We start from the raw sequence: 16,937 nt of genomic DNA, 5'->3' as shown, positions 1-16,937 counted from the left end.
TAGATATTAGATGAAAAAAAAAACAGGAAAATTTTGAAAAATAAATTAAAGAATTAGAATTGAGAAAAAATGTCATAATGAAAAATGTAACTCTTGTCTTAATCTGTATGTAAATCTTTGAAAATAAATTATTGTTCAAAAAAAAGAATTGAGAAAAAATAATTAGAAATAGAAAAATAGAAATAAACTGAAATAAGTTTATGCAAAAAAGAACTTAATTGCTAAAGTTACTAAAGCTGAAATAAATATAAAATGAAATAGAAATATAAAAAACTAATAAAAATGACAAAAAGCACATTACAAAATTACTAAAATTAAAATGAAAAGTGAAAATATAAAAATAAAGCTAATTCAAAATATTAATAAATACTATAATAGTAAAAAAATAGTAAAAATCTATTGCAACTAAAGGATCTCACCACCATAATTAAATTTATTAAACTAACAAATAAAAAGTTATCATTAAAATAAAAAAAAATAAAGAAAAAAAAAATCTAAATATAAATATTAAATGACAAACTTAATGACTTAAAATTTCTAAAACTTAAAAATGATTAAAAAAAATATATATAGTGTGTATATATATATATATATATAGTAACTATGTAAATGGTAAAAATGACAGAAGTGCATAAAAATTATTAAAACTTAAAATCAAATTTAAATGAAAAGTCAAAATAGAAATCTCAAAGGTAATTTAAAATATTAAATAGTATGATCGAATATAGCTGTCGGTTGTCAGAATGAATACGTGACTGATCTTTTGCATCTTAAAGATGTTAAAGTTAAAGATGTCTTAAATATGTCTTGATAATGTTGTGATATAATGTTTGTGAACATTTGTTATTCAGAGGCCAGACTGGAGAAGAATCTGGTGGCGACGTTCTTGCTGGTGATCAAGCATTTCCTGCAGAGGCATCCCATAAACCAGGAAACCCTTCTGCACTCCCACGCTGTGGCCACGTTAGGAGCTCTGCTTCAGAAGGTACCCATAATTCTCTTTCCTTTGATTTCTCAGTCTTCCTCTGTGTCTGTCTTCATTGCCGTGGGTGTCTTCGTGTGTGTGCAGCTGCCAGCGTTCCTGGTGGACGTGAGCGTGCTGGTGGCGGTTCAGCTGTTGATCGAGCAGATGACGTATGAGAAGAACTCACAGCTCCTGCAGCAGCTCCACACACACCTGCTCTTCAACTTCAGCATCTGGAACCAAGGAGATTTCCCACTGCGCATCGGTCAGTCTGTGTGTGTGTGTGTGTGTGTGGTTTATTCATGCTGCATTTGTGTGTGTTCAAACAAGCAAACTGTTTTGTTCATGCATGCTTTTGTTACAAAAACTGATTTTCTTTTCTTTAATTTTTGTTTTTAATGTTTCTAATTATAGAGAGCATGATTATACAAGGTTCTGGAAGTAAAACCCCCAATAATTTTCTCCATACCATTTTTTTATTTTTTATTTTTTCTCAATTGACACATGGATAAAAAAAGCACATTTTTAAATGCAGTCAAAAAAAATTTGCATATAAAAATTATTTATTCGTTTACTTTATGGCTCTACGTTTTAAAGCACATTGAATAAAAAGTTTTATACAGTATTTTTATGTACATATGTTTTTGTCAATTTATATATTTTTTTTAAGATTTCTTTAATGTGTATTTTCATAATTAACTGTATTTTAAAACATGAATTAATTAAAAGTTTTAAATATGTCTATTATTTTGTCCATTTAAAAATAAGATTTTTTTTAATGTTTGAATTATTAAACTGATTACTCATAATTTATAATTAATGACCTACATAAATTATTTTATTATTTTATATATATATATATCTATATATTATATTATTATTATTATTATTATTATTATTATTATTATATTATTATTATTATTTTTTTTTTTTTTTTAATGCATGTTTACTTGAAGAACTAAACTGAACTGAACACATGATCTGGAAGAGAGATTTGAAAACTCTGAAATCCCTGTGAAGAAAATGAATAGGAAAAATCTTTCCAGAGCCTTCTGCTTTGTTCACTGTCACTGTTGCTGAGTTATGAAAGTGTATGTTTTTTGAAACACTTACACTTTTGTTATGATCTTGACGTGTTTGTGATGTTTAGGTCACATCCAGTACATGTCCACCGTCATCAAAGACAGCAGAAAGCAGTTCAGGAAGAAATATGGAGTGCAGTTTCTGCTGGACACAGTACGCCTTTACTATGGGTAAGACTACATCTCCCACAATCCCTCATTCCTCTGCTGTGCCACTCTTTGTCAAGTCACGACTGTTCTGCTCTCTCTTTCCTTTCTAGTTCTGGAAGTAAAGATGCAGATCTGAGTGAGGATGACATTAAGACAATCAGAGCTTCTCTCTGTGGCCTGCTGAAGTATTACATCAGCAAGGGAACCACCCAAGAGGAGATCCAGAGCATTCTGGGATACATCGCTGCCATTGGAGACGAGGAACAGGTGAGAAGAGGATGTTGGTAGCCTCACAGTTTCCTGTATAGTGTGCATGATAAGGATTAGTGGCTCCCAAATTATTCATTACACTTCCATTCAGAAGTCTAGGGTTGCAAAGATTTTTTAAAGTTTTTGAAATCAGTCTCTTCTGCTCACCAAGGCTGCATCTTGTTTAATAAAAAAATACAGTTAAAACAGTAATATTGCAAAATATTATTGCTGTTTAAAATAACTGTTTTCTGTTTGAATATATTTTAAAATGTAATTTATTTCTGTGCTCAAAGCTGGATTTTCAGCATCATTACTCCAGTAAATCATTCTAATAAGGCGATTTACTGCTTAAGAAACATGACTTATTATTATCAGGTTTGAAAACAGTGCTGTGTGTTTTTGTGGAAACCACCATACAGATTTTAAGAATTGTTTGATGAAAACAAAGTTCAAAAGCACCATTATTTGAAATATAAATTTTGTGTAAAATTATACAAACATTACAGTCCCTTTTTGGCCGTACTTGCTTAGTTCATACTAAAAAGAGAGGACTGTATCATCACCACTGCAGTGCATTATATACATACTACAAGTTCACAGAGTATGCATGCATTTAAGTTTAAGTTAGAAATTTGTAAATTATTCTATTTAAAATTCAGAAAATGTTTTCAAGCTGTTCTGTCTAGTTTTTTTTTTTTTTTTTTTTTTTTTTACATGTAATTTTGCACATTCCTGATGGTGATAAGGTAATGTCTGAGTGTGTATGTGTGTGTGTGTGTGTGTGTGTGTGTGTGTGTGTGTGTGTGTGTGTGTCCAGGAAAGAAGCACTCTTCTTTATTGTTATTGATTTGCCCTTTCTAATCAGTAGAGCAAACATCCTGTCTTTCTCTATTTTAATTATTCCTAAACCTTAATGTGCTAAACCGCAAACTGGATTTACTGCCCTGCCAATTCGTTTCATCGCCGTCTCTTCTGGTTTCTCCTGTTCTTATCACTTATTAGCAATAAACATCAACTTAACATGAAATTGAAATCAGTGTCTGTGCTGTTGCAGCTGTGTGGGATCCTGGAGCTGCTGCTGACTCTGCTGCAGACCAGCGCAGCGCGGGACCAGCTCTTCCTGCTGCTGTTTGAACCGGGAGCGGCCGACTCCTGCTACGCTCTGCTGCTCAACAACAAACACTCCGACCGCCTCCGAGAGCTCGTCTTCAAGGTGCACTTCATACTCTGAGCAGCTTCTCGTGTTCAACAGTTTTGGAGAAATGTAGCATTGCATCACTTGCGCACCAGTGGATCCTCTGCAGTGAATGGGTGCCGTCAGTCCAAACAGCTGATAAAAGCATCACAATAATCCACAAGTAATCCACACCACATCTTGAGAAGTGAAAAGCTGCATATTTGTAAGAAATAATACATCAAATTGCTTTTAACTTTAAACTGGCTAAAATATGAGTCCTCTATCCATAATAATATTGCTTTCTCCAGTTAAAGAGTTGTGTGGTCTGAATCAGGAGAGAAATATGCACTGTTTACAAGTCAACACAGTTCAAAACAAATATTGTGATGTTTTCTTCAGCTGTTTGGAACACCTTAGCAACTGGATTTCAGAAGCAAATATAAAACTGTAGTGCATAATGAAACAATTCATTCAAAATTCATAATTATATTTTGATGTATATTCATATTTGAATGCTCATCAACTATAAATTTGTTTTATGTATTGCATAATGCGTTATAAAATGCTTGATAATGGCTGTGTTAAATTCAACTGAAAGCTACAGTCTTTGTCAAGTGGCTGTGTTATAAGTGTGTGTGTGTGTGTTCCTGCAGCTGTTTGAGCGGATGCTGAAGTGTGACCGTGTGTATGAGAAGAGCAAGCAGAGGTTGCGCTTGAGGGATGTGGGGTACTCTGGCCTCAGTCTGCTGTTCTCAGACCTGCACCTCACCTCCAGCCTCATCAAGTGCCTCCTTCACCAAGTGCTGTCTACCGGTCAGTCTGATGAGAACTGATGGACACAGAGCCAGCACATACACTGTACACGCGACTGTCCTTTTAAGAGCTCCTTTACTAGCCTTTACTAGCCGTGGGTCATTCAAATATTAATGATATATTTATTAGGATTTTGGTGGAAATCTAAATAATTTACATATTTCCTAAGCAAATGTAATGTTGAATATTAATTGAAAATTAATCTAAAATATTTAATATAATATAAATAATAATTATTACTATTATTTCTCTCTCTCTCCCTCTCTCTCTATATATAATATAAAAAAACATATAATGTAACAAATAAATAAATAATAACAATAAAATGTCACAAATAAATATATTGTACCAATAAAAGATATATATATATATATATATTATATATATATATATATATATATTATATATAAATATATATATAAATATATAAATATATAATATATATATATCTATATATATTATATATAATATATACTATATATATTTTTGTTTTTCATTTAAATTTTTGTTAATGCTTTTGTAATTTTGTTGTATGTTTTTTTTTTTTTTTTGTCATTTTTATTTTATTTATTTATTTATTTTTAAATATGTAGTTCCATTAATTTTTTATTCAGTTTTAGGCATTTTAGTACATCAAGATAAACTAAATGAAAATTAGAATTGTTGCCTTGGAAACTGTCTAAATTAATATAGTTTTATATTATATTAATACAATAATTATATTATCCATTTTTTTTTTTTTTTTAAGTAAAAAAAAAAAAGTTTTGTGGTTTAAGTTTTAGTTAACTATAATAATCCTTATTTTGGAACATCATTCATTGATGAAGCCACACTGAATTTTATGATGGGAAATGTTTTTCCATAAACCCTCTTTTTTGGCCTTTTATCTCTTTGTCCTCTAGATGCTGTGGTGAACTATAAAGATCTGATGGCTGTGGTTCAGCTGACCCATAAAGCCGGGCCCAGTGTTCGCCTGACTGTATGCAAGAGGGTGAGAGCATTTATTACATTAATACACCAATAACAGTTATTAGTGTTAACAAAAACAAAAATCTTGCAAAAAGCATTGTTTTAAGGATTAGCTCAGAAAGGAAAAGTCTCACTCAAAACATGCTCAGTTTTTTTTTTTTTCTGTGGAGCATAAAAATACTTTCTTTTTTGAAAATTATTGCTTTTCCATATAAAAGGATAAGATACACTAAGTACCAAAAAATAATCCATATGATACATGACCTATATATTATATTCCTTCTAAAGCCGAATATTTGCTTTTTGTGAAGAAATAATCAACATTTAAATTGTTTAATCACCTACGTGCATGGGACATAATTTTCCCTTTCCCTAAAATAAGTGTTTGCACCAAATGAAATACAATGACAGAGAAATACTTCAGATGTCTTGTAATGTTTTCAGCTAATATATACAGCACTTCTGGTATTTCCTGCAGATGTATGCGCTGCTACAGTCTCAGCAGGATGCAGCGCTGCAGATCTCCAAGCAGACGTGTTGGCAGGGCACTCTAATGAGTCTGTTTGTCCGGAGCCCCGGGAGCGACGGAGGTTCTGGTTCGGGCCGTTGTGACGCGGCCAGCCTGGGGAGTTTCGAGCTGAGCCGCAGCAGCGGAGGAAGCCGCCTGGAGCCTCCTCTGGAGCGCAGGCCTCTGGGAGACAGGCTTGAGGAGCGAGACAGCGCCTCAGACAGCAGGTCCATAGACAGCCTGGACAACGGAGAGCTGATGTCCCTCTCTGAAACACCTGGGGACGCGCCGACACCCAAACCCTGGGGCGTGAAAGCAGGGGTCTTGAGTTTGGACCTGTCCCAGCTGCATCGGTTCGATCACGGGGACAGCGGCAGTCAGACTCCGGGCAGCATGCCGAGCACACCGTCTCCTCTGGAGAACGCAAAGCCCTTCCCCGGAGCTTCCTCTCTGAATGATGACAGCTTCCTGTTTACAAACAATCCCTCCCAGAGACATTCAACAAACAGTGAGGTGAGACTAGAGATGTGAATGTGTTTCAGTGGAACAGGCAGTGACATTTATCACTTCCTCGTATTAATTGTGTTGTCATTTTTCATCCACTACATGTTCTCAACAAAAAGTACCTGATAATAAATACTATAATGAAGGTGTTAATGACTATAAAATATAATTTATTTAAAGCCATTGTAAAATGCTCATGTCTGCACATTTGACTGCACAGTCGATGTTAATGTGGCAAGTTGCTACAGGGTGTTTAATTCATTTACTTGCCAGAATAGTATTATTAATTTTAATAATATTGAACATTGTTGTCTTTTATCATATTGCTATATTAACATTTTATAAAAGCTTTATGAAAACTGTGGTGAAATCGCAGATTTTGTTGTAAAAAAAAAAAAAAAGGAAAAATGCAGAGCTTATTCCTTTAGCACATTATAATTACATTGCTGTTCAAAATTATATATTTTTTTTTATTCAGCAAGGATGCGTTAAATTGCTCAAAATTGACGTTAAAGGCATTTTTAATGTTACAAATGATTTATGTTTCAAATTGTTTTAAACTTTAAAATCTTACATTTCCACAGAAATATTAAGCAGCACAACTGCTTTCAATGTTGATAATAATTTCACAGTGTTTTAACTGTATTTTTGATCAAATAAATGCAGCCCTTGGAGAGCGTATGAGACTTGTTTCATAGCCATTAAAAAGATCTTTCGAACCCCAGACTGTTGAAAGGTGTAGTGTAGAGCCTGAAATATAATTGTGGAGAAGTGATGGGCTTACATTAATTAGGTGTTGAAAGTTTTTATTAGATCGAAAACATTTTATTGAAGTGATTTATTGATGTAAGCCTCTGTCTTGTCGCCCAGCGTGCGGAGGAGGAGTTGGCGCGTCTGCTGTTGGAGATGGTGTTGTGTGTCATGTGGAGAGGGGTGGAGGGGTCCGATGACGCCGCCTGGCTGGAGAGGGGTCAGGTGTTCTCCGCCCTCACCAAACTGGGCACTGCCAACGAGCTGCTGCTGCCCGTGGACCACATCAAACTCAGGTCAGACTACATCTCAAGTGTGTTCTCCAAGACGGATTTATTTAAACATGCATTAAATAATAAAGTAAAATATAATCAGTATGTAATATAGTGCATATATTTATCAAAATGCTCCTCTCTAGAGTTAATTTTCCTAATGTTCTGATGCATTTCAGTAGGTTGTACTAAATTTTTCAGCATAACTCATATTTTTTCTTGCTTTAACTAGCAGTAAATGGGAAAAGATGGTCAGTTCAGCCGTTTTAACTGATGCGGATACAGCAATCTATTGTATGAATTTTGCTACAAAACTGACAGATTTTGAAAGCTGAGATATTGTTTCAGATCGAAAGTAACAAAGCTTATTGTGATTATTGAATGGTGGACGATGTGTAGTAAAATTTTGATCACGCATCAACTGATAACAGCATAGGCCAAATTATATGGTTCATCCAAGTCAAAATGGATTGAAAACAAAAAATCAATATTGTTAATCCAGTCCTAGCATCCGCACAGCTGACATGTTCACCTGTTGTAGCGTTTCCACATTGTTTGCACAAAATAGACCCTGACACAGTCAAAACATGGAATTGTAAAAGCGCTAATTAAATGTCACCAAACCCGAAAAGTATTTTTGCTTGCTGATATTTGAGCACTCAGAATCGATCTGAACATGCATCTTCGGATGTCTTTCTCTCCAGTCTGATGGAGAGGATGCTGGAATTGGCCGTAACGGATAACCGAGAGGCGACGACGGCCACGCTGCCGCAGCACACGGAGAACGCAGTGCGTCTTCTGCACATGGTGCAGGACTTCCTGCAGGCTGAGGGGCTGGTGAATCCCGCTCTGTGGACTGAGAAGGTTCTGGAGGACACGGTGACTCTGATGGACGGGCTGATGGTGTGGTACGCCTCCGGGACGCAGTGGCTCCAGCTGTCTCAGGTGGGACTACGGCTGCTGCTCGGGTTCATGGCGCAGGAAGACCCACAGGTGAGAGGTCACAAGGTCGTATTAGGGATGCATTTTGATATACAGGACCTTTTGGGGCCAGTTTCAGCAAGGGTGCATTAAATTGATCAAAAGTGACAGTAAAGGCATTTATTTTAAAGTCACTTTATTTATTTATTTAAAAAAAGGAAGAAAAAAAGCTCTTGTGGTTTCCACAAAGATATGAAGCAGCACAACTGTTTTCAACATTGATAATAATCAGAAATGTTTCTTGAGCAGCAAATCAGCATATTAGAATGATTTCTGAAGTTCATGTGACACTGAAGACTGGAGTAATGCTGAAAATCACAGGAATAAATGACATATTAAATATATATTCAAATTAGTGCTGTCAAACGATTAATCGCATGCAAAATAAAAGTTTTTGTTTACATAACATATTTTTCTGAAATCTATACATGCATTTGTGCGTATTTATATATACATAATATACATAGTACGCACATACATATATTATGCAGCAAAACTTTTATTTTGTATGCGATTAATCGCTTGACAGCACTAATTCAAATAGAAAACAGTTATTTAAAGTTGTAATAATATTTTACAAATTTTATGTTTTCACTATAAAACTGTACTGTTTTTTTTTGTTTTGTTTTTTATCAAATAAATGCTTTAAAAACATTAAGAAAATCTTACCAACGCCAAACTTTTGAACTAATACTCATAATCGTGCTCCAATAGCAGTATTTAGAAATCTTTTTTTTATTCACATCGTTCTGGTAGGTGTGTGCCATGGCTACGGCCAAACTGAATGGCATCTTGCAGACGAAGACGGTGGACTCTCAAGACGAGGCCTGTTATCTTCTGGGTCGTGTGGAGGGGATCCTCAGGCGCTCTGTGAGCGAGGAGCGGACAGAGGAGACCTACTCGTTTTTAGTGCCTCTCCTCCGTACGCTCCTGTCTAAAGTCCACAAACTCCTGTACATGGAGCTGCACCTCCCTCCCTCCCCCGACCAACGGAAGCCCGTCTTTCTTTGAGGACTTCCAGCTGTACTGCAGCTCTCCGGAGTGGAGGGTCTATTTGGATAAATATGTAAGACCTGTATTAATACACTAAATGGTGACAATTAAGCTCTCACTTATTTTCTATTTCTGATAGGTTTAACTGATAATGCATGGTAGTAATGCATTGGTTGGTTTCTGCTCTTCAGTGCACCCTGTAGTTTATAAATCTGAATTTTGTGTATCTGTTTTGAAAGATCATCCCCTACATGAAGCAATATGAGATCGAGACGTTCAGTCAGGGTCATGAGAACATGGCTCTCTACTGGAAGGACTGTTATGAGGCGTTCATGCTCAGTCTGCACCGCAAGGAGCGAGAGAGAGGAGAGAGCAAGATACGCTTTCAGGTACAAAACTTCTTCTGCTCAGAAGAAATTAATACTTTAATTCAACAAGGATGCATTCATTTTATCAAAAGTGACAGTAAAGACATTTATAAAGTTACAAACGTTCAAAGTATGGCTGATCTTTTGAACTCTCTATTTATCATAGAATCCTAGTTTCTTGAGCAGCAAATCATCATATTAGAATGATTTCTGAAGATCATGTGACACTGAAGACTTGAGTAATGATGCTGAAAATTCAGCTTTGTGTCAGAGGAATAAATTACATTTTAACATCCATTCAGCTAGAAAACAAATATTTGCAATTGTACTAATATTTGACAATATTCCTGTTTTTACTGTATTTTTGATCAAATGAAGCCTTTGTGAGCTTAAGAGACTTTAAAAACATTGAAATGCTATTTAAAAAATGTGTGTAGAATTCCCCTTCAAATTTAATGCAGAATTCACAAACATTTTCACTTCCCTCAAAAACCCTCAGGAGCAGTTTGTGGAACCGTTCAGTCGCCGAGGGCGTCAGGAGAACCTGAGGTACAACAGCATGCTGAAACAAATCCACACACAGAACAGCGCCATCCTCAGGCAGTGGAGGGCGGCCCGCAGAGGACTCTTCTGTGAGAGAGGACCCTGGGTGGACAAGTGAGCGTTGTTTCTGTGTGTAAATGTCACTGAGACCAGGAGTGGATGCTGTTTGTGCAGTGGAGGTGTCTAAAGTGTAAAGAGGTTTTGCTAAAGAATAGAGATGAATGCATTTATATGACAATAATGCAATAAAATGACAAATTAAAAGCTATAAAATAAAGGTCTTTAAGGCAGCTGTTTGTGTTTGGCAGGCAGCAGAAGGACATACACTGGAAGCTCTCGAGTGCTGAAAACTACTCCCGTATGAGACTCAAACTGGTGCGGAATTACAACTTTGACCCCCATAAAGAAGCTAGTGCCTTGAGAGATAACCTAGGTAAGACATACACTCGAAACCTGTCGCTTACGATCTTTAATGAATCATGTGATGGGCGTTTTAGGAAGTAAGTGTGTTTGTGTGTGTGTTACTTCAGGTGTGCAGCACCAGCAGGTAAACACCGAGTCGCTGTTGTTAGAGGCGGTGAAACAGGTGAAGGTCAGTGATCTGGAGGATGACATCCTGGAGCTCCTGGAGGAGGATCCTGCATCGGCCAATCAGTGAGTCTCAGTTTAGATGGACAGGAGCAGTAGCCAATCACTGGAAACACACTTTTACTTAGTAACTGGAGATGGATATAGTAAAAAAGTGTGTAAATTCTTTGAAACACCTTCAATAATGTTCTTTTATCTTTTAAAGGTAAATTTAGATTTTAGTTAAAAGATTTGATAAAAATCATTTATGGCATATAAAGGCCTTTATAGCTGTTTAAACAGCTTAGTCTGTTTATATTTTGACATTAACATGTCATGGTGTTTTTCTGCATTATAAATTTCCATGTACAATACTGTTAAAGAGTTTGGGTCAGTACGATTTTTTTTTCAGCTCACCAAGGCTGCATTTACTTGATCAAAGCTACATTAAAAACAGTAATATTGTGAAATATTATTTCAATTTAAAGCAACTGTTTTCCATGTAAATATATTTTAAAATGCATTTTATTCCTGCTGAATTTTCAGGAGTCTTCAGTGTCACATGATCCTTCAAAAAATCATGATGTGCTGATTTGATGCTCAAGAAACATTTCTTATTATTATCAATGTTGAAACAATTTTTTGCAAAATTATAAATCTCTTTACTGCCACTTCTGGTCATTTTAATGCATCTTCCCTGAATAAAAGTATTCAATGTGCATGTAAACACACTCTGTGGCTGTGGTTCTGTAAGGCTGATTCTGAAGAGGCGGGTCAGAAGGAGAAGCTGGTGATCTCAGAGGACTGTGAGCTGGTCACGGTGGTTGATGTCTATCCGGGTCGTCTGGAGCTCACCACACAGCACATCTACTTCTACGACAGCAGCGCAGAGAAAGAGGAAGGTGAGGAGAAGTGCTACAGAGGAATATCCAGCAGTGTGTATGAGGATAGAGTTGAGACTGAGGTTCTGCATTTTCAGGTGTAGGTCAGGACTTTAAATGGCCTCTGTCTCAGATCAGAGAGATTCACCTGCGCAGGTACAACCTCCGGCGCTCGGCTCTGGAGATCTTTCTCATCGACCAGACCAGCTACTTCCTGAACTTCAAGAAGGAGGTCAGGAATCTTTCAGCATGTTTCTCATCTCCTTGCTTTATAATGAGCTGATATTTGGTTTTTGTTTTGTTGTACATGTAAACACACTCATTGGGTCTCATTCACTAAGAATTGAAGGAATTATTCATACTTATGCACACAGGAGAACTTATTGTGAAAATTTTTAATGCTTTTATTTCTGTTTTGTAAGTCGCTTTGGATAACAGTGTATGATAAATGCATATATTTACAGTAAATGTACATGAATTTGTTTTTAACCTCATTCTAATGTTAATAATTTGGAGTTTTCTTGGAGTATTCTAAATGAGTGTTATAAACAAGCAAGTTTCAGTTGTTCCTATATTTTTTGTACATTTAAAATACCTTTTTGTGTGAAACATTATTGATTAATCATGATTTGAAGTCTTTATATTTTCCATTTATTTTTATTTCAGTTTTAGTTTTAATACATCAAAATAAACTAAATGAAAATTATGTTCAGATTTTGTCTGAAAAGATTTTGGATTTTTTTTTTTTATTTTTTTTTTTTATCATCATTAGGATATTAAGTAAAGATCTTGTTCCATGAAGATATTTTGTAAATTTCTTACTATAAATATATTAAAACTTAATTTTTGATTAGTAATATGCATTGCTAAGAACTTCATTTGGACAACTTTTTAGGCAAATTTCTGAATATTTAGATTTTTTTGCACCCTCAGATTCCAGATTTTCAAATAGTTGTATCTATGCCAAATATTGTCCAATTATTGTTTATTGTCCTAAACCATACATCAATGGAAAGCTTATTTATTCAGCTTTCAGATGATGTATAAATCTCAATTTAGAAAAATTTTCGTTTAAGACTGGTTTTGTGGTCCAGGGTCACATATGTTAATTTAAAAAAAAAAAATCTTATATAATATTAATAATTATATTTATTAAAAAAAAATATAAATAAATTAAAAAATTTCCCACCTTCTTCATATAGTCTCTCATGATTGGTTGATTCTGTTTGATTGACAGGTGCGTAATAACGTGTACAGCCGGATGCTGCTGCTGCGTTCTCTCTCTCTTCATGCCACTCACTCACCGCAGGAGCTGCTCAAAGCCTCTGGACTCACACAGGTCACTGCACACACGAAGCATCTCTGTTTCATAGAGTACATCACTGACGGTCCAGAGCTGACTTTTGCTTCTCTCTGTCATCAGAAATGGGTGAACAGGGAGATCTCAAACTTTGACTACCTGATGCAGTTGAACACCATAGCAGGACGGACGTATAATGACCTGGCTCAGTATCCTGTGGTGAGTGACACTTCCACAGCTGCTCTCAGTTGTGTTTGAACCACAGTGTTCAGCGCTCATTCACTTCCTGAGTCATCTTTCTCTGCTGATTTTAGTTCCCCTGGATCCTGTCGGATTATACGTCCGAGGAGCTGGATCTGTCCGATCCGCGGGTGTTCAGAGATCTCTCCAAACCTGTGGCCGTGCTGAACGAGAGGAACGCCAAAGCCGTCAGAGAGAAGTGCGTTTCCGTCCCCGTCTTGTTCTCTCAGTCCTTTTAGTTTTATTCCAGTTTTAGTTAACAATAACAACACTTTTTCATTCCCTAGTGAGATGCCTACCTAGGCATCAATATACTAAATATTATACATTATACTAAATACAGTAGCATGTGTCAGTTACAGATAACGCAATCCCAGAATGCACTGTGACGAACATGTAGAGTTTTGTAACTCATAGTTGAATCTTTTTTATAAGCAAACTTTGTTCAGCACTGAAAAGTTTCATTAAACTGCGATTTAAAATACATTATTTCATCCATTATTTGTATTTACAATGTATATGTCATTATAAACTTGTCATTATTTTTTTTGTAATATTTTTATTCTATTATTATACTATACTTATACTGTTATGATATTTATTTTATTTTATATTTTTAGTTTTAAATTTTATATTTTTTTTAGTTTAAGGTTTAGTAATTCTATGCACTTTTGTCATATTTATTGGTTTTAAATATTTCTTTAATTTATTTTTATTTCCATTTTAATTTTAGGAATTTCTTTCTAATTTTTTTTTTCATCTTTTTTTTTTCATTTATTTTATTTCAGTTATCAAAAGCAATTTTTTTTTCTTCCAATTAACAATTTGTATGGATTTTCAGGCACTTTTCAGAATACAACCTAATGCATCTGTACAATATCAACCTTTTCACCCCAATATCAACTTGAAACCAAAAGCAATTTTTAATAGTTTTAGTTTGAAACCCTAAACACTGAACCCTAAACAGTGAATCAGTTCACAAGATTTTGAAAGTTTGAATTGATTTCGTGTCAGCAGTGAATGATGATGTTTAATCTGCAGATATGAGAGTTTTGAGGACCCCACGGGCACCATAGACCGTTTCCACTACGGCACGCACTACTCGAACGCCGCTGGAGTCATGCATTACCTCATTCGAGTCGAACCCTTCACATCCCTGCACATCCAGCTGCAGAGCGGCAGGTAACGCTCGTCTGGTTTCACGTCTTTTTTCTCTCACTATCTTTCCTCCCTTTCTCTGGTGTCTTTCTATCAACCAAATCATAATGGTTTTTATTTTGTATGCTGTAAAAACAAATGGTTCCTGAAGTGAAATTCATTTAAAGGCCTCTTTTATAGGGTCTATTAAAATCAGGATTATTTCAGTTTTTCATGATCAGTTTCCTGCCTCTCTCTGACCTGAGTCTGCTTACGATTTCTTCAAGCAGATGGCCTCTGTTATGACTGGTTATTGATTGATTGATATTTAAACATGGGCAATCATGTGTAAATGTGTTTAGTGCTGTTCTGATATATCCTCACAAAACTGACTGTCTGTCTGTGGCAGGTTTGACTGTGCTGACCGTCAGTTTCACTCCATTCCTGCCACCTGGCAGACCCTCATGGACAATCCCAACGACGTCAAAGAGCTCATCCCAGAATTCTTCTACTTCCCAGAGTTCTTGGAGAACCAGAACGGTGAGCAGAAGCAGCAGAGTGAAATAAAGAGCAGTTGAGCTAGTGCTGATGATTGAGCTGAAATAGGAAAGTGCTTTTTGTGTTTGTCCGTCATGTAAAAAACAGAAAACTTCCATCTAAAAAATATCAAATATGTGAGAAACTAAATAATTGTATCCGTTTCTATGTTTCTATTGTGTTGGGGGTTCATTTGACCCTCATATTATGGTCAAAATTGGCTGTACAGACACAAAAAAATTATTTTTTTATTTTTTTTTGGAAATGACTACTTGTAGTGACTCTTTGCACACTTAGGTGCAAATAACCACATGCAAGTATAAATGTTATCTAACATTATTTGTCCTGAGTAGTATTTATTGCTGTTTGTAAATTCCACTGATTTTTGTCATCTTGTTCTCAAACCCTTGTGAGGGTAAAATAAGTTTCTCAAAATGACATCCAAAACACTAATAACCATAAACATCCTTTTTTTGACTATGAAACTTGCCTAGATAAATGAACAGTGAATCTTCCTTTGGTAATTCAGAAGACGAGTCTTCTTTTAAGTAAACTTTGAGATTTAAATATATACAGGTTCTCATCTATTTCATATTTAGGTGTTTGACAAGCTGCAAAAAAAGTGGCCGGTTTTCGTTTTTTTTTTTTTTTTTTTTTTTTTTTTTTTTTTTTTTTGGATTCTTTACTGTCTTTCTGAGTTGATTTTTGGCACATTGCATAGAAACCAATGGGGGAGTCAATATGACCCCAACAAATTATACAGCCTTTCTAAATACACATCTGTGACAAAACTTTGCAAGCACATTCATGACCATAAATCAGCAATATTTGCAAAATTTCAAGTAACCAGTGGTTCATTGTGTCTCATTCTCTCTCTAATTGGTGTAGGATATGACCTGGGTCGCTTGCAGATCTCTAAAGAGAGGGTAAATGATGTCATCCTGCCTAAATGGGCCAAATCCCCCGAGGACTTTATCTACAAGCACCGCAAAGCCCTGGTGAGCCCATTTCTGATGACCTCTTCACAGCTCGTCCCCACTGACCTCAATAGAGAGCCTCCAGGGAGGGATGTGTAATTGAATACGGAGGATCTATTTCTGTTCTTCTTATCAATTCCTTTGCCACTTCTGTGCTATTAAAGCCTGAAGCAGTCAGAAATGGCTTCATGAAAGGTTAGAAAACTAGAACATCACAAGAGTCTTTCCCAGGCTCCTCCTGGTGGCAGATTCCTCTCATAATGACTGACGGCCTCAGGTCTAAAGTTAGAGAAATACTGGTCTGGAAGTGTATCGTGTGATTGTTTCTTGATGTAGATGATGTGGATCTGTGTTCAGGAATCAGAGTACGTGTCGGCCCATCTGCATGAATGGATCGATCTGATCTTTGGCTATAAACAGAGGGGCCCGGCTGCAGTGGAGGCCCTTAATGTCTTCTATTACTGCACATATGAAGGTATGTCATGATGTGGCTGTCGTCCTTTGCTACCAGACTTGAGGAACATTAATTAGGTGGATATTTTGTTATTTTATGACTTTTGCAAAGACTTAATTTTACTGCAAATACAGCTTATAAAATGTTTAAAGTTTATTTTTCATTGCAAAAAAACTGTAAATATATATATATTTTTTTTCTAAATAGTTGCATTGATCTAGCTATCGTAATAAAGCACCATCTGAGTACGAATACCACAATTACTGAGCTAGAACTGTATGTGTCACTGTAAAAATTATTTAATAACATGATAAGAAATATTGTTGTGCTAAACCTAATTTAAACATTTAAAGTTTCATTAAGTTCTGTAAATAATAGTTAAATATTGTGGTATAATGTTCTTTTTACTATTACATTTTAGTACACATTATTTGTTAATTGAAATAAAGCTGAAATAAAAGAAAAACTAAATATTAAAAAGACTCAAGCTTTAAGAAAAAAATTAGAAATGTTGCTTT

The 16,937-nt window shown here is 35.4% G+C and overlaps 1 protein-coding gene across 1 annotated transcript in view; it reads left to right on the top strand.

Annotated features, from left to right (window-relative positions):
- LOC109082336 (neurobeachin-like protein 1) overlaps nt 1–16,937 on the top strand; it is a 56,988-nt gene that overhangs the window by 30,137 nt on the left and 9,914 nt on the right. The window contains 25 exon segments of the mRNA XM_042759165.1: nt 852–985; nt 1,070–1,229; nt 2,115–2,217; nt 2,307–2,463; nt 3,503–3,661; nt 4,279–4,438; nt 5,341–5,429; nt 5,886–6,428; nt 7,290–7,465; nt 8,146–8,434; nt 9,179–9,405; nt 9,407–9,488; nt 9,655–9,804; nt 10,283–10,440; nt 10,635–10,759; nt 10,857–10,980; nt 11,647–11,795; nt 11,873–12,006; nt 13,012–13,113; nt 13,198–13,293; nt 13,389–13,513; nt 14,356–14,496; nt 14,861–14,991; nt 15,877–15,986; nt 16,323–16,440. Of these exon segments, the coding sequence (XP_042615099.1) occupies nt 852–985; nt 1,070–1,229; nt 2,115–2,217; nt 2,307–2,463; nt 3,503–3,661; nt 4,279–4,438; nt 5,341–5,429; nt 5,886–6,428; nt 7,290–7,465; nt 8,146–8,434; nt 9,179–9,405; nt 9,407–9,488; nt 9,655–9,804; nt 10,283–10,440; nt 10,635–10,759; nt 10,857–10,980; nt 11,647–11,795; nt 11,873–12,006; nt 13,012–13,113; nt 13,198–13,293; nt 13,389–13,513; nt 14,356–14,496; nt 14,861–14,991; nt 15,877–15,986; nt 16,323–16,440 (3,942 nt within the window).

This window comes from Cyprinus carpio, chromosome A6 (genome assembly GCF_018340385.1).
Source record: "Cyprinus carpio isolate SPL01 chromosome A6, ASM1834038v1, whole genome shotgun sequence".
Taxonomy (NCBI): domain Eukaryota; kingdom Metazoa; phylum Chordata; class Actinopteri; order Cypriniformes; family Cyprinidae; genus Cyprinus; species Cyprinus carpio.
This window is presented reverse-complemented; position numbering and strand designations above follow the sequence as displayed.